This window comes from Lacerta agilis, chromosome 3 (assembly GCF_009819535.1).
Source record: "Lacerta agilis isolate rLacAgi1 chromosome 3, rLacAgi1.pri, whole genome shotgun sequence".
Lineage (NCBI taxonomy): Eukaryota > Metazoa > Chordata > Lepidosauria > Squamata > Lacertidae > Lacerta > Lacerta agilis.
The window spans coordinates 51,078,253-51,096,322 of NC_046314.1; the positions used below are offsets into that span (position 1 = coordinate 51,078,253).

General features: G+C 42.9%; 2 protein-coding genes across 2 annotated transcripts; one reads left to right on the forward strand and one right to left on the reverse strand.

Moving 5' to 3' along the window:
- Nucleotides 1–287: 287 nt before the first annotated feature.
- On the forward strand, nt 288–8,040 carry RWDD1 (RWD domain containing 1). The gene is made up of 7 exons (XM_033143650.1): nt 288–465; nt 2,369–2,434; nt 3,139–3,269; nt 4,318–4,461; nt 5,476–5,608; nt 5,820–5,882; nt 7,756–8,040. Exons 1-7 carry the CDS (start codon nt 393–395, stop codon nt 7,866–7,868), a joined length of 723 nt encoding a protein of 240 aa, XP_032999541.1. The 5' UTR covers nt 288–392; the 3' UTR covers nt 7,869–8,040.
- Nucleotides 8,041–9,721: 1,681 nt separating this feature from the next.
- Nucleotides 9,722–17,220, reverse strand: LOC117043700 (amine sulfotransferase-like). The gene is made up of 7 exons (XM_033143659.1): nt 17,108–17,220; nt 16,398–16,542; nt 15,508–15,716; nt 12,936–13,062; nt 11,809–11,903; nt 10,432–10,612; nt 9,722–10,015 (listed from the first exon to the last, which is right to left on the reverse strand). Exons 2-7 carry the CDS (start codon nt 16,537–16,539, stop codon nt 9,891–9,893), a joined length of 879 nt encoding a protein of 292 aa, XP_032999550.1. The 5' UTR covers nt 16,540–16,542; nt 17,108–17,220; the 3' UTR covers nt 9,722–9,890.
- Nucleotides 17,221–18,070: the final 850 nt, after the last annotated feature.

Sequence of the window (18,070 nt, forward strand, 5' to 3'; positions counted from 1 at the left end):
ACCCGTGGAGACCCCAGATTCCAAGTTTCTCCGCAACACATAAGCGCTTCGAAGCGGAAAGAAGAAGCAAGGCAGCGCCGCTGTCGGCTAGGAAGCGTCTCGGGAAGCAACGCGACTGCTTTGAAAGGCGAAGAGGCAGCCGTGGGGAAAGCACCGGGCCTGCGCGCGCCGGCAGCAGGCGCGACCAATCGTCGGCCAGAGCCACGGATTTCCCTGCCAGGCCGAGGAGTCGAGAGGCCGAGTGGGCGGCGCTGCTCTGCGCGCTGCGTTGCGCGTGCGTCCCGGCGGCCTCCCTTGGCTCTCTCCTGCGCCTGCCGACTTCCTTTCTCCTCCTGCTCTGCCGGCGGAGGCGCTTGCGGGCCGGAGGGTTCCATGGCCGGCCGCGGGGGGCCATGACGGACTACGCGGAGGAGCAGCGCAACGAGCTCGAGGCGCTCGAGTCCATTTACCCGGACTCCTTTACAGGTAAGCGGCGCCTGCTGCAGGAACCTCCGCGTGCTGCGGAGCCAGGTGGGCGCGGGCAGGGCGGCGGCGGCGGCAAGTTTCCGGCATGCGCTGCAGCTGATCTTTCCGCACTTCTGCCTCGCGGCGCGGCGATTGCCCGCATTGTCACCAGTCCAGCTCCCAACTCCCGGCTTTCGAAGTGGGAAACCTCCCTCCAAGGTCCCCCCACCCCACCCCCGATCCTAACTGGAGAAGTTGCCAAACTTTTGCCTCGGGATCCTGGGTGGTGTGGATTTGCGCTCCCCTCTTTGCAGCAGGGACAGCTCCCTCCGGATAGTGGAGGGGACGGTGCTCTCGCGCCTGTGTCCTCGGCTCTCAGGCTCCCCATAAGCCAGATGTGCCCCTGGGCCTGGCCTGATCCAAGCAGGGCTTTTCTTAGGGTCTTCACAGCTTCTCATGAGGTGCCCCCCTGTGCCTTGCTGGTGGCCCATGAAGAGCAAGGCAGAACAAATCACGCAGGCTGAAGTAGTCCCGTGAAAACCTGGCCCTCATTCAGTCATTAAACCTCTTAATACCACAACTGTAAAATACTTATTAATTTAAAAAAATCATATCCTGCCTTTTGATCTTAATAAAAGAGCTCCCAAGATGGTTTAGCAAATAAATTACGGACCATGTTAAAACAAGCCAAGACATAACAATATGGTGTGGAACCACATTCTGCTAAAGTCGTAAGTGTCCTGGAGTGCAGTTGGAGCCATATTATGAAAAGGCTGGAGGCAGATCTTGCTTTTATTCCAGAGATCCAAATGTGTGCTTTCATTTTCCAAACTTTGCTTCACATTATTCTGGGATTGGCCAAACTGCGAGAGGCAGTGAAGGATAGGGGTGCGTGGCGTGCTCTGGTCCATGGGGTCACGAAGAGTCGGACACGACTGAACGACTGAACAACAACAACAACATTCTGGGATTGGATCAAAACATCTCTTGGTTTTAGGCTTAGTTTTTGGTCTCTTGTGCTGTAAGAAGCCTCTGTGGCAGATAGTTATTAAGTCTGTAATACCAGATCACTTTGGATCACAGATGGGCAACTTTCAATGGGTGTTTGTAGTACTTCTGAACTAGCATGAGGGCCAAGGCTTAAAATCAGGCTTGCACACCTGCTTGCCTGTTCCATGCTGTGCTACTAGAAGTAAAGGATGAGAAAATTTAAGTATACTTGGAGTGGACCTACTGAAATGAGTGAACATAAATTGCTTAACCCCATTTATTTTAACGGGTATACTCAGGGTATGACTTAGCTTGGATTTTGCCCTACATTTTTATGTGTCACGCTTGCCAAAAAGGTTATCAATCACTGTTTTGACTTTACACTGACACAAATGAAAACTACTACAGCTCTGTATGGGACACATCCTTCATATACCGGTACATTCAATGAAACTGGCTGTGTAGCACTAAATAAACCAGGAAGTTCTGTGCGGCAAGCCTATGCTGTAGATGAGTAGTATTATCCCTGTTATTGCAGATAAGAGGCAGCGTGTTATATGTGGGGCTGCATCTGAAGATGGTTTGGAAACTTCAGCTGGTGTGGAATTCAGTAACCAGGTTGCTCACCAGGGCAATACGGTTTCATTGAATCATAGACTTGTAGAGTTGGAAGGGACCCTAAGCTATGTCCCTTCCTCAAAGGGGAAAGGCTCTTGAGTTAATAGAGGTTATTCCTTTCCAGCTGATTTTGGGATCTTGGTGAGCTGATATCTAATTGGTCTTTGAATTTCAATCCAATTTCCTATATAAAACAATTTAAAGAAAAGAGCAGAGGCTATTGTGTTATGGCTGATGAAGACAAAACTAGCCAGCCTCTGGGTGGTGGAGGGAGAAAACCTTTATTGTCTTCATTTATGACTTCTTTCTTCAACAGTGTTATCAGAAAAGCCAATAAGTTTCACTATCACTGTGACATCTGAAGCAGGAGAAAATGACGAAAGTAAGTTGACTGCTGTTGAACTTTCATATGGAAAGAGATCTCCCACAAAGAAAAGACGTTTGGCATAAAATGCTTAAAAGACTTGTTTCTAAATTGATAGGAGGTGGTGCGTTGATAACAGTGTAACAGTGCCAGGTCTGCAGATTGACACAGTCAAGTGGGCACATATGGGGTAAGGCAGTACTGCAAGTAAACTGGTCCCAAGCCATGTATGGTCTGAAGGGGCGACCACTTAGCTGAAACAGACCAAGTTTAGGTCTGGTCGGGGTCTAGATTGGATACAGCCTGGAAACCTGTGTTGCATAGGGTTCTATGACAGAATAAGGTGCAGGATTTAAATGTAGTAAAACAAACAAAAATGTAGATTGTTAGGCCCACTACACAACAACAAGCCTAGTAGTAGCTTCTTTTGTTGTAGCTGCATGTTGTCAGTGAAGCGTTTTTATATTTTCACCATGGGAAAGGATGAGTGTAATGCAGTAGGGAAAACTGAGCTACACTCCCATTAGAGGGCTTAGCACGAGAATCCTTATTGCATTTAAAACAGCAACCATCAATTTGGTTGCAGGTTGCACACTAGTGTGTTTGTGTGTTGGGCCTTCGTCACAACTAGGTTGTGTAAATTGCTTCTAATATAATGAATGTCAGCAGGTGCTGTTGGCAGCATGAAGCAACGATTTCTAATGCTTTCTGTTGCACTGTAGCTGTCCAGGCAACCCTCAAATTCACATATGCAGAGCGCTATCCTGATGAAGCCCCCCTCTATGAACTACTCTCTCAAGAGAATCTTGAGGACATTGACATCACAGACATACTGAAATTACTGCGGGAACAGGTAAGCAGCATCCTCTTTAATAACGTTTAATAACATCAAGATGCAGCAAGTTCAACTACTACCCAATGCTTAGCAATACAAATTCTTTACAAAGAAGGGAATAAAGGGTGTAGTTGTTTTTTCAAGCTCAAGGATAATGGGTTCTGCAGATAGGTAAAGTCGATAAAATACTTAATGGATAAATATAAATCTACTTCAAAAACAAACAATTCAGCTAATGTTGGTCCCTCTCCATTAGCTGACAGAGCACTTGAAAATATCTTGCACAGTACCAGTAATAACATGCTTTAGCTAATCACTATTTTTTAAATTTGTATTATTATTACTATTATTATTAAACTCCTGGCTTTGTGCCACAACACCTTAAAAAAGCAAGTTTGCATTGAAGTGGTGGTGAGGAATCTGTTATGCACCACCATTGGCAATATGGCAGGGTGTTAAGGATAATTTAAGGCTGCAATATTTATATGAACTTACCATTGAGCTCAGTGGGACTTAATCAAAGTAGGATTGTAATTTAGCCTGCATTAAGTTATATTGTGTATGATTACATGAATTCCAGGGTCTGCAGGTGGCTTTGGAAACATTTCAGTGTAGCATTTTATTAGTTCTTTCTTGTTATAATAGACCATCCATTTTTCCCTTGTATGAAATGATTAAAATTTTTTACGAAGGCATATCTGCAGGTTTTGATGTGATTTTTGTCTGCTTTTTTAATTGTGGCATCAGAACTAGATGGGCCAACGTAACAGTAACCTATTGTAGGATATTCTATCCCACAGCGCATTGGAAAGTGCAAAGATGGCCTTTGTGCTGTTTTTGTACTAGTTGGGAATTGCAGGTCTGAGACAATATGAGTCTTGCTAAATACAAATAATAAATGGGAGTGATTTATCTTGAAGCTGTTGCTGCATGTGGATTTTGCATTCAGTATATCTATATTTCTGCCCCATTTTCTGCCTGCTTGGCAACATTCCTCCCACAGATTTCGTACTTGCTGTGCCATGATGTGACTTCATTTCCTGCTAAACACTTTTCTGTATTTCAGGCAGACGAGAACCTGGGCATGGTAATGATCTTCACACTAGTATCGGCTGTGCAAGAGAAATTAAATGAAATAGTAGATCAGATAAAAACAAGGAGGGAAGAGGAAAATAAACAGAAGGAGAAAGAGGCAGAGGAAGCAGAAAAGGTGAAAGTTTAGTTGAAATTGTTTTTCTTATCTGCTGAATACAAGAAATCTTAGTGGGTTCCCTAGCCTGGCTAAGTGTAGCTTTACTTCAATACACTTTGTGGTAACTAAGGAGGACTGTTAAACTCACTTTGCCTAGTCTAAGTGTTGTTCTTCTTCTTGTTAAATATCTGTAATCCATCTTTTCAACTGAATGATTCCCAAAGCTATGGGATAAAATTCAAGGTTTTGGTACCAATATGTAAAGGCTTATCACAGCTCAAGACCAGGTTACTTGAGAGCAGAGCTATTTTTCTAGAACTCACAATGAGCACCTCCCTTGTTCTCTTCAAATGGCAATGCCGCCCACATGAGAGGTGCCAGAACTGAGTTCCGGTGAGCTCCAGCTGAAAAAAAGCCCTGCTTGAGAGACTGAGCCAGCAGGTCACCGCATTTTGCAGAAGCGTTTGTCCCTGAAGTCCTTAAAATGTCAGAAACCCACGCCACAATAACTTAGAACAGGGATTTCATTGCAGCTGCCCCAGTTTTCTATTACAAAATCTCTGCAGAGATATGACAGGCACCCGTTATTTGTAGCTTCAGGAAACAACTGAAGACTTTTTTTGTTCCGATAAGCTTTCCTGCTGGGTGAAAAGGTTTCTTCCCTAGGTGTTATTTTTTGTATTGTTTTTAAAACAATCGTGGAGGGCAGGGTTGGCAATGGTTTAAACTATTTTTAGTTGGTTTTAGGGTATGTTTGAAAAATTGCCTTAATGCTCAATGTGAAATGTGATTTATAAATTAATAAAATAAGAAGAAGTTAGCTCACGAGCACACTACACCCCCCACCCCCCCAATGTGTACTGCAGCCTTTAGTCCTTTAGAGGATGAATGGGGACAGAGTGTTTCTCATTCGTCCTGCAGTCCAAGAGTACCAGACAGCTGGAGTAAACTTGTGTGTTCTTGATTGTTTTGTTTTCTGAATTGTATATTAATATTGTTTGTTTGTTTGTTTGTTTTGGCCTTTCTGCGTAGCAATGTTTCCATGGCACCCCAGTCACCATTGAAACTTTTCTAAGCTGGAAAGCAAAATTTGATTTAGAGATGCTAGAATTTAAAAGAAAGAAAGTGAAAGAGGAAGAACAGTCTGGCAAAAATAAGCTAACAGGTAAGAGGTATCAGTTGCCTTAGGTCAGCCCTTCCCTAGGAGCTGTGCTGGCTGGTGCTGATGGGATTTGTAGGCCAGAGCGGGTGGAGGGCCCCAAAATGGACTTCCAAAAGCCATCTAGGAGGCCACTGTGGGAAAGAGGATGCTAGGCTAGATGGGCCTAGCATCCTGCAGGGCTGTTCTTACTTTATTACGTTCTTATTTCTTACAGGGAAACAGCTGTTTGAAACAGATCATAATCTTGACACATCTGATATTCAGTTCTTGGAAGAAGGTAACTTGCGATTCCTGTTTCCGTTGCTACAAATTGTACTTATTCATACCGAGAACAAAATCTGCCCCTGGTAGTGGCCTAAATGCTGCCTCTGGCACCTTTGGAAGGGGATAAAAGTTTAAATATTTTGCTTGCAAGTTCAGTGCTATAAGCACCCGGTGTGAAGCGCAGGATGTGTCCCTGCCTGGCCCGTCATCCTCATTCACCCCCCCCCCCCAAATGTGGCCAGTGCGCTGATGGAAGCTGGAGGGTGGCAAAGCTCTTCGCCTGTGGAGGGAGGGGGGATGTCAAAGACAGGCATAAGCTTATCACGTCTCACCCTGGGTAGTGCCTAGTTTGGGTGTCTGGGAGGCCCAGGTTCATCACCTTGGCTGCTTGGCGTAAAGACAAAACAGAAAGGTAATGATTGAAAGTAAAAAGAATGCACCTTATTCCCCAGAGAAGCAGAGACATAATGCAGCCTTAATAACGTAGGCAGATTACTATTATTATTTTTTATTGCGTTTATATACCACCTTATACCCAGAGGTCTCAGGGCGGTTCACAAAACAAAATCAAAATATATTGTAAAAATGTATTATAAAAACAACAACAACCCAATAATTCCCCCCAGCCACATTTTTGAAGGGCATGGGATGTCAATCAAATCAACCACAGGCCTGGTTTAAAAAAAGGAATGTTAAACGTAAGGAAATGTTCAAAAGGAACGTTTTTCCTGGTGCCTGGAGGTGTATAATGAAGGTGCCAGGCGAACTTCCCTGGGGAGAGCATTCCACAGATGGGGAGCCACTGCGGAGAAGGCCCGTTCTCGTGTTGCCACCCTCCGGGCCTCTTGAGGAGACACACGAAGAAGGGCCCCAGAAGGTGATCTCGGGGTCTGGGTAGGCTCATATGGAAGGAGGCGGTCATGGGGTTTACTACATGAGATTGTAGCCTCAATATAAAGGGACAAAGGTAACAAAGAACATGTCAAAAATAGAAGCCACTTTACTATCCAGAAGATAAAATAAAATAAAAAATTCCTTCCAGTAGCACCTTAGAGACCAACTAAGTTTGTTCTTGGTATGAGCTTTCGTGTGCATGCACACTGCACACGAAAGCTCATACCAAGAACAAACTTAGTTGGTCTCTAAGGTGCTACTGGAAGGAATTTTTTATTTTATTTTGTTTTGACTATGGCAGACCAACACGGCTGCCTACCTGTAACTGTCCAGAAGATGTCACTGTTGTTCCATTTTGCCTTTTAGACTCAAGCTGCAGGTTACATAAAATCCAATTATTCTTCCCTATATTTCTTTTGTTTTAAATCCAAAGCAGCTTGTGGAAGCTCAGAACGGAACAAGCGAGAGTGAGGAGAGCAGAGGCTTAATCCTTCCCTCCTCAGCATAAAACCCTTTCCCAAAAGCTGATTTTTGGCCAGAGTCCCTATAATGTAGGCAACTGGGAAAACTTCAAGATTATTGTTTTGAGGGCCTCTTCCCCATAATTTGTTGCACTCAGACACTGCTTCAGGCTGTGTTGGGTTTAAAAATGTTTAAAAGGCAGAGAAAGAATTGGGATACTCCACATAGCAAACCCATAATGCATGCTGTTCACAGCAACTGATGGCACACAGTGTAGATCTAAACTGCATTTTAGTTCAGAGGAAGAGAAACCTCAGACACAATGCAGCCCACCAGACCTCTCCATCTGGCTTGCTTTATATAATCTGTTTAATATAACTATGTAGAGCAGTAGATTGCTTCTGTCTGTCATTGGGTGTTGACTCTTCAGAGCATTTTGCTAAAGATTCCAAGCAAGTATAGCAGGGAGCCCATCTGGTATTGGCCTTTTGTATTCTGGAATGAGTTTTATCTCTCTTCTCTCCCCAAAGCTGGAAACAGTGTGGAAGTAGATGAATCCCTGTTCCAGGAAATGGATGATTTGGAGTTGGAGGATGAAGAAGATGATCCTGACTATAACCCTGCCCATCTGGAGAGTGACTAGATGGAAATTGTTGTACTGGCTTTACTGATCAACCTGTGTGAACATTTGTACAGAGAGACACCCGCATATGTTTTGGTTCCCCTTTTACTTAAGACAAAAGTATTTTAATTTCAAGAGGCCACCTTCTCTGACATCTTTCATCACAGATAATAAATTGACTTCAGGTGTTTGACATTCGCGTTCTTGAATCTCTTGCGTTTTTGAAGAAGCTGTACCATGTGTTGAAGTTTAAAATGCACTTGAAACGCTAATCTTGCTGTATCACGAAGGCCTTGGGTTTGAAATGAATGTGTTGTGTGCAAAGCAAAACATGGAACGAGAAGCATTCTCATATTATCTTCAGTCCCAAAATTTCTTAGAACCAGTTGTTCTGAAAAGAAGTTGCTTCTTAGAACTCTCACTTTCACAGCACCCAAAGATTATGGAAGTACAGTGGAGGTATTCATCTTAATAATGATATGGAGAGAAAGGGCAAGATGTACACATTTGCTTTAGGAAGTGTATTCAGTGTTTGGCTCTAAAGCAGGGGTCGGGAACCTGTGGCCCTCCAAATGTTAAACACAAATTCCCTGTAGTGGCTGGCAGTGTGTGTGGCATCACAGCTTATCAGAACATTTGGGGGCGAGGCAGCCACGACATTAGGGCAATGTGGGAAGAAGCACAGGTGGAAATGATGGGGGCTGTAATTCAACAGTTGGAGAGCTACAGCTTAGTCACCCCTGCTGTAAAGCCCCCCCCCCCAATGTGATATAAGATTGACCAATGACATTTACTTCCTTATGATCTGTTAACAAATGGCGCATGGTCCACATATATACTTGGACTTCCAGTTTCCATGTTAAGGTCTAATCAGAGGAGGAGATGCTAGGGGAAAAAATGCAATTCCAAATAAAAATTATGTGGAATAGAGTAACAGGTATAATTCCTTTTGGTTGTGTGACAGTTTCTCCATAACATTACCATTTCAACATTTTAGGTAAAACACCTTTGTTATCTTTAGAAATTGTATGATCTGTTTTGGGGTATGATACCCCATCAAATGCTCCACTGAGAAGAATCCCCTTATCTGTGCTGACATTAATAATTTCATTTATTTTCTGAACATAATTATTTTATTACTGTTGGGTGCATAAATGCATCCTAGTAAATATTCTTTCACAGCCCATCCCCATATTCCAAAAATAAATCTCTTATCTAGGTCTGTAATCTATTCAGGGGGGAAATGGGAGTGATGATGTTTCAGCAAGAAAAATAGCTACCCCTTTCTTTTTTATTCACTTCCTCTGATCAGGCAAAAATGACTTCTGCCAGTTTTGAACTTCCAATAAGATACTCTCTTTTCCTTCTATGAATCACTTGTAACATTAATAGTACCATTCCCCCTGTTTGTTTTAGTAATCTGCTAGATTTATTTCTTTTTATAGGGAATTCTATAGGGAATTTAAAGGTCTTTTTTTTTACTCAACAGTATTTATTCAAACAAAAGTACAGTAGTACCTCGGGTTACATACGCTTCAGGTTACAGACTCTGCTAACCCAGAAATAACGCTTCAGGTTAAGAACTTTGTTTCAGGATAGGAACAGAAATTGTGCTCTGGTGGCGCAGCGGCAGCGGGAGGCCCCATTAGCTAAAGTGGTGCTTCAGGTTAAGAACAGTTTCAGGTTAAGAACAGACCTCCGGAATGAATTAAGTACTTAACCCGAGGTACCACTGTAATACAGAAAGGAAAACATTTTCCCCTTACAAGAAACTATTTCTCCTTATTGCAAAGAAGAAATTTACTAGAATAAAACAGGAGCAACAAAGAGTCAGAAATTAGGAAGTGCTCAGGAGTGTAGAAACAGAATAAGTGGACAGTACAAATGTAATTTTATTGTGCTGTTTTTAAAAAATCTTGCACATATTACAGTATTAGGAGGCTATTAAGCCACATGAGAGTTTTCCTTACTAACTCTTACAAATACGCCTGGATTAAATGCATACAGTGCACTTTATTTCATCCTTCCAAGCTGAAGGTAGACTCATGATTCTTCATTGATGTTCCAGCAGAACTTGATGGGCAGCTTTTCCATTCTCTCCTTGAAAACACTGTCAAACCTTTCATTTTGTGCTACTGTCATGGTGTTCTTCCAGTCTCCAACAGTGCCTGGCCCAGGAAGCAGACAGAAAGAAAGTGCATTGTGGTGGTAAAATAGATAGATATAACACCAAATATATTCCATCCCTAGTTGGGAATATGTCCCTAGTTGGGATAATAATAATAATAATAATAATAATAATAATAATAATAATAAATATAATATACTCTGCCCATCTGGCTAGGTCTCCACACTCCAGATTGGAAAGACCTATATGCCACCCTTAAATATACATATTTTGAAGGAAACAACAGCAGGGAAAGTACATAATAGAACAACTCTAAAATTAGGAAACAATGGAAACTGAAGAGTTTTATGAAAGATTGGGAAAATGATATCTCCTTGGTGTCAGAGCAATTTTCAGGTGAATCTGTCGGGGATTCTGCAAACGGCACCATGTCAGTTTTTTCTACCATTAACTTACCTTTGCGAAGATAATGTCCTTTGCTGTAGTCCATGAACTCTGGTGGCAAGAAGTCATAGTTTGCCCTGGGATCTGCTTTCATTTTATTAAATGTAGCCTGATCCACAACAGCATCCACCTCCTTTTCAGTCAGTCTCTTTCCAAGGAAGTTGCATAATTTCAGTACAGAGCTTCTTAGATCCTGAAATGGAATGTGGTTTTAATGTCAGGCCATCCACAATAGAGAAACCTGACAGCCACGTGACTAAAACTCATGGAACAGGCAGGATAACAAGCAGGGGGGGACAAGCAGCCTGCATTTCTATTTGCCTAGTTTTCAGTAATTGCCATTGCGTTACAGTATATTATACTTTAACTGTTGCTTTTGTTCTGTCAGCCACCTATGGGACAACTATTTAAACTGAATCCACAAGTAAATTAAAAAATAAATGCCACCACTCCAGACAGGCCTATATTTTCAGCCCTATAATCTCTCAGGGTAAATGGTTACTGTGCAGCCTAAAAAGCTGCTCCTGAGTCCATGGCCTCCTGCCTGGGCTTTTTTTTATCTTTTAGAAAGGAGGGGAGACTAGCAAGGAAAGCAGCAGCTGAATTGGGGTTTTGAACTGTTTGTACTGAACACTCAGTAAAACGTTCACAGTTTCCAAGCAGGGAGTCGGAGTGCTTATGTCTCTTCTGAAGATAGATTGTGTCAGAATTCATTGTTTCCAGTAATTATGTTGGTAAAAATCATTGCATTATTGGATATTCAGGTATTGTGTGCCTTTGAAAATGCTGCCTTGCTGGAAGATGATTGCAAAGAGGGCCCCCCCCCCCATGCTGTAATTTATTTATTTATTTATAGTTGATGGGGGAATATGCTTCAACCAAGACTGCTTCAAAATAATAATACAGTGGTACCTCGCTAGACGAATGCCTCGCTAGATGAAAAACTCGCTAGACGAAAGGCATTCTCTAACGAAAGGGTGACCCGCAAGAAAAATTTCCCTATGGCTGAGACTCACAAAACGAAAACATTTTGCGGTTTTTTCGTAAAACCGCGCTTCCTCCGACTGTGCTTCGCAAGACGAAATTTCCGCTATACGACGGCACTCGCGGAACGAATTAATATCGTCTTGTGGGGCACCACTGTAAAGGGGAACATTTTGATTCCTGGGGGTGTTTGAAATTGCTTATATGAACTCACAATGGTTTCAATGCAACATGATAAACTCACTCAGATTGAGACCATATGCTGTATTAAATTGATGGTAGGGAGATGCAGAATCTCCTTCAGTCAGGGCACTTGAATCATCATATTGCTTCCTTCCTCCATTTTGTAAAGGTGAGTTTTGATGCTTGTTTAATATCAGACTTGGTAACATTTTGACACCTTACCTTCTTCATTTCCTCATAGGTAAGAAACAGAATATTGAAGTCATCCTTGTGAGAGTACCAGCCTTCCACATGGTCCAACCATAAACTTGCAATTACTGATAGGAGAGAAGTTGATTTGGCGTAAATGTAGAGGAGATATTTTTTTGAGAGCATGAATAACACTCAGATAAAATGAATTAAAACATTTTAAAGGAACCAATTATGAACCAGCAATGGTGTAAACCAGGGGTGGCCAACTCCCAAAAGACTGTGATCTATTCCCAGAGTTAAAAACTGGCAGTCATCTACCCCCTGTGTTGGGGGGTTCAGGTCAAATTTGTTGAGGTTTTTTGGGAGGAGGAAAGCCCAGTTTTTTAGGGGTACAGGGCAAAAATGTTGAGATTTTCTTAGCAGAGACAAACTTACTGAGCTTCTTTGGGGGAGTCAGTGATCTACCAGTGATCTACCACAGACGTCCAGTGATCTACTGGTAGATCACGATCTACCTGTTGGACGTGCCTGGTGTAAACCATTAGACAATAACAATTCAGCCCAACCTTTCAATGAAACCAAGCAGCTTGAAGTCAGAATTTGATGGATTGGGAAGGGAAAGAAAGCAAACACAGGCTGAATGAATAGCACCCAACCTCACCAGACACTTTCTCAGAGAAAGAACCTGCAGAAGAGTTCTGCATTTTAAGGCTCCCTGCAGTGCTTCCCATCCCAATGTGATGGGAGAGTGATGGGTGGGCTGAGCCTTTCTCCAGCTCCCTTCCCACTCCAGCAAATCTCTACACTTGGTTCAGGGTTAGGTGATCCACCCTGTAATGATTTGTAGCTCCTTCAGCCCATTGAAGGCAATATACAAATCTGCCTGATTTGCTTTGGGAGTTGGCCAAATCTACACCCTACCTTCTGCCTCAATGGGCAGCAGCCATCCATGGCATAAACCTGTGTGCTATAATTTATTTAGTTATGGATGCACATGGAAAATAAGTTTGAACTTCCTCAGAGCAACCAACAGCATCAGACGTGGCACTCTGGAATAATTCCTTACCGCACACTGAATTTCTTTTATTTGTTTTCAAAGGAGGATAGGGAATGAAGGGACAAAAGTGACTTGTTTTAGAGTGGCAAATCATCCTTACCTTTTCCAGACAGAAACCTCTCCATGTAAATCTCAAAGTCGTCTACTTTTTCTAGTGTGCGTGCAGCTTTGGTAAAATGATAATAGGAAACCAGAACATCCTTTGGGTTTCTGGCCACATAAACAACCTGCAGGAATAACAACAAATTCTTTTTGGCTTGACTCTTCCAATGATGTTGGAATTGGACTCTTCCAATGATGTTAGATATTGCCAGCAATGAGATTGTTCTCTCAAACCTGGCTATTCTCGCAATACTCTCTACTCAGAACCGCAAAAAAATGCTAAAGATCTCCTTTAATAAAAAACCAGAGGCCTACCTCCTGGGAATTACAGATTCGGATATTCCGCAAAAAACAAAGGGTATCTTTTTATACGCTACAGCGGCAGCAAGAGTTCTCATCGCGGCAAAATGGAAGAGTATTGAAATTTCCTCTATACATGAATGGACCCAAAAGCTGACAGAATATGCCGAATTAGACGGTCTATCAGAAAAAAATAAAGAATAAACCAAAACAGGAATTTGTTTCAAAATGGGAGGTTTTCAAAGAATATTTGAAATACAATTATAGTAGTTTAAACTCTGTTGCAGCATTCGAGGAACTTCAGTAATAGCTGCAAGTTAGACATAAGAGTTAAGATATAGTAAGAAAAACTTAAATTATTATAAAAGTGTGTATTGGCAATAAGTAATACGAAATTGAAATAAGGAATAGACAGGAGGTCGGGTCTATAGTGTTAAGACCAACTTATGTTTTATTGTTTGGTAAGAAAATTTTGTGTTTATTGTTATTCTTGTGTGTAATTCTGTATCTGTGTTTTCTTTTTTTGTTATATCAATAAAATAAAAAAGAATAAAAAAATATTCTTACTTTCGTTTTTCATCAGTCCAGTATAAGAAGACAGGAATTTAGAAAAGGCACCAGAAATAAATCATAGGGAATCTCAAGCTACAGTCTGTGGTATCTTTCCAAGTCATAAATTTTATTTAACACTTTTTGAGAGGTCTCTTTGCCTGTATCTAATAATAAAATTGTTAACCGTCTCCAGCTTTATTTCTTCTGCGTGGTTTTTAATTTCCTTCTTTCCAGTACAGTGGTACCTCTAGTTGCAGACACAAATCTGTTCCGGGGTGCCATTTGCACCCCAAAAGTCTGCAATTAGAGCGGCGCTTCTGTGCAAGCACAGAGCGCGATAGAGCGCTTCTGCGCGTGTGTGAAGCATGTAGAACGCTTCTGTGCATGCAACGAAACCTGGAAGTATACACTTCCGGGTTTGCCGCATTCGCAACCCAAAAAGCCGCAACGTGAAGCAAATGCAACAAGATGTATGACTGTACAGTCATATCTCGGGTTATGGCCACTTCAGGTTGCGTGTTTTTGGGTTGCGCACCACGCTGAACCCAGAAGTACCAGAACGGGTTACTTCAAGGTTTCAGTGCTCACACATGCACAGAAGTGCTAAACTGTGCTTTGCAAAGCGCCAAAATGCAACCCACGCATGTGCAGACATGGTGCTGTGGGCTGCGAACGCTGTGGGTTGCAAACATGCCTCCCGCATGGATCATGTTCGCAACCCGAGCATCCACTGTACTGGTAATAGTAACTAAGACAGAAGAGAATGTGTACTTGATGCTCTAACATTAGAGCTTTTATACAGTGCTTAAGCTCGGTGTACCTGCCTCGCTCTTGGATTTTTCCTCGCCTCCCTGGAGTTTTTTATATTCCCCTGGAACAATGACGAAATATATTCTTCAGAGCTGGGAGGCTTGCCCTTTGACCCCACCCCCACTTGATTCAAAGGTGAGTTATTTGGGTAATCAGAATTATATCTGATCATCTTTCATCATTTATAAGTCTGCCTATTAGTGAGCCACTAATAAAGATTGCTTAGCACGCAATTTTCTCAGCCAGAAGCCCCCCTGGAGATGCATTTTTGACACACCCTCCCATCAGTTATATGACTTTGGTCTTCATTGTCTCATTCTCCCTTCAAATCTCCTGGAAATCTCATTGCAGCAACATATCCTACGCTGGTTCTTCCTCTCCTGGTCAGCTCATAAGATTACTTTGACACTTCTCTTATACTCCTCCCCACAAATAAAGGATCTTCTGAATTCCCATCATCTCACCCACTGACAAAGTTGACACTCCCAGAACAGCAAAACAGCCATTCTTCTGTGTTTTTTTTTTTCATTCTGATCCAGTGACATATGCTTTAGGAATGAAGTAGGTGAGAGAAATGACATGGCTCCTTTTTGTGCTGACCAAACTGTACCACAAGATTGAGGCAGGAAATTCAGGGGAAAGATGCTGATCCTTGGAGAGCTGGCCCACCAGGGAGGAAGGGTTTGGTATGCTAATACTATCCTTGTATGCTAATTATTTTACATGAAGATATGAGTAAGATGTGTAAACAGTGGATTTTCCACTTTTTAAAGAATATTAATGATCTGAAAAAGCATAATTCACAATTGTTCTGTTTCATGTGAGAAATGGGATGCGTTCTATCTGGGCTTAAAATAAGGTGAGACAAACATTTGATTTGATCAAATAATAAATACAGCAGGACCTACTTTTCCTCTTCTGTTCCTTAATCCCTTTGGTACTAAATAGTAGGGTAGATGGGAAGTAAAGAGTCGAGGTGATGGTCGATTGACGTAATCCATATTGCGGACATTGGCCTCCAGCCATGGAGCTCTATCTAGTAAGTCTATGTGTTCAGTTCCATCTCGATGACCTTCGTGCAAAATCAAGCTCAAAATATTTTGAGTCCATACGGTTCCTACAAATGAGGATAAGTTATTTCATTCATTCAGTGCCATAAATATACATACTAGTTTACAGAGTAAAATAATTACAAACAACATGCCTCTCAATCATGGAGTTTGCTATTTAAATTGCAAACTGGTAAAGACAAGGAAGGATGAAGAAGAAGGGAGTCAAAGGAAACACAGCAAGGGCAGAGAATGTGAAAATTCGCCAAGGCTTCCTTTCCATTGTGGATGAGAAATAGGAAGCCTTCATGGAATCTGCGGATTTGGGAGGACAGAAAAATATTTGCTAAGATGTTCCTTTCTTTTTCAGAAACTACCACAAACTCTGCTCTAGTCTCCCTATAGATGGAAATGCAAATGATCAGTCAAAGTCCAGGGAATAAAAACAGTTGTCAGTCCTCCAAAGTACTTTGATTCAGCTTAGTCAAACCATTATTATTCTTCCCAGGATTTTTTTGAGAAATGCTCATTGTATATTGCCTTCTTGTCACTCAGTTCCTCAGTGCCTATATAACCAGTAAAATTACTGTCAAACCCCCTACGCATGGACACAGTCCCCTGTTACTGAACAGCTGTAGAAAAAAACTAATGAAATAAAGAGATATAGGTATGAGAGTCTTTTAGCAATGGAACTTTACCAATACCATTTTACAACCACATGCAAAAGGCACACATGTTTCTAATCTTACCTGACTTTGGGTAAGTATCTAGAAGCACATCACTGTCCCTGATTTCAAAATCCCCCAGGGAATCTAGGTACTCCGGTGAAACCAAATCTGGCTGGAAATAAAATCCTTTGTACTTGACAGCGTATTTCTCGGCTGGTTGCATTGCCTGTATGTATAAGAATAAAGAGCAAAAAAGCAGAGAACAGTTCCCGCTATTACGCTGCAATGGGAAATCAATGGAAGGACAGATCCTGAAGTTGAGGCTCCAGTACTTTGGCCACCTCATGAGAAGAGAAGACTCCCTAGAAAAGACCCTGATTTTGGGAAAGATGGAGGGCACAAGGAGAAGGGGACGACAGAGGATGAGATGGTTGGACAGTGTTCTCGAAGCAACTGGCATGAGTTTGGCCAAAGTGCGGGAGGCAGTGAAAGATAGGCGTGCCTGGCGTGCTCTGGTCCATGAGGTCACGAAGAGTCGGACACGACTGAACGACTGAACAACAACAGGAAATCACAAAGAAAGAGAGTTGTCGCTTTGTGAAATCCTACTGTACTTTTGCAGAGCTCAAAGCACAAACCCAGGCTTCCCCTCCATCGGAGGTGAGCGACATAAAGCTCCAATGTATCCCCTGTTCCTTAAGGAACAGAAACGTGGCTCAGCATTGAAGCAACGAAGCATTTCCCCCCTTCCTTTTATTTTATTTTCTAAATCGGCGCTGCTTCCAACTCACCGCAGCCTTCCACGTTTCCGCTTGCGTCCTTGCCACGGTCCTCTCGCTGCTTCCTCATTCCTGAGAGCCGACGCCCGCCCTCGCGGCGCTGGCTTAAGCCGGGCTTCGGGAAACTCCCCTCTCCTTCCCAAAGCCCGGTAAGCGCTTGCCCCCGATTGGGAAGGAGAAAGGAGGAATCCAGAACCCTGCCGAGGCCCTCACGCCTTCTCCCCGAACCCGGGCAAGCGCTTACCGGGCTCTGGCACCGCGCTGCCTTAAACCGGCCCCTGCTGAGAGAACTTCCTTCTAGAGGCAAGGCTGGTCTCTAACCCAGCTTGCAACTGCGCTTGTTCGGCCCAGCCCAGTAAGGCACCTTTTGCCAGATCCCGCAACCCGCCTCCATCGTTTCCCTCTATTTAGTTGGGCACTCTCGCAAAATCCTTCTCAGCTCTTGTTCTGCCCCACAAGGCTTCTTCTCTCAGTGGCTCCACTCCCGTCCCTTCCAGGCACAGCAATGGGCGACGAAGCCCTTCCATCCGAGGCTTCCCCACTGTCATCATAAAGAAATCCCACAAGAACGAGGCAAGACAGAGACAGGGAAAATCGTCTGTGCGTGGGAAGAAAAGCTTCGAGAATTCGGTAGAGCATATTTTCTTGCCTGCCTGGGGCCAAATCAGTTTCTCTCTTGGTGCTAGCTTCTATGTATTCCTGGTGGAGTCGGAGGTATTTATTTCTGTTCTGCTCCCCACATCCCACATACAGCGGATACATGTGTGTTTTCATAGTGAGGGTGCTGGGTGAATACCAAGGGGATCCCTGTTGGGGTAGTTTTTTCCAGAACTGAGACACCGCCATCCAAAAGGGTATGGGAGAATGTTTTACTAAGGTCCAGTACCAAGATGAAGGTCTACCAGGCTTGCGAATTGAACACTCTGCTTTATGCAAGTGAGGTCAATGCCAGGAGGCAGGAGTGATGCCTCAACA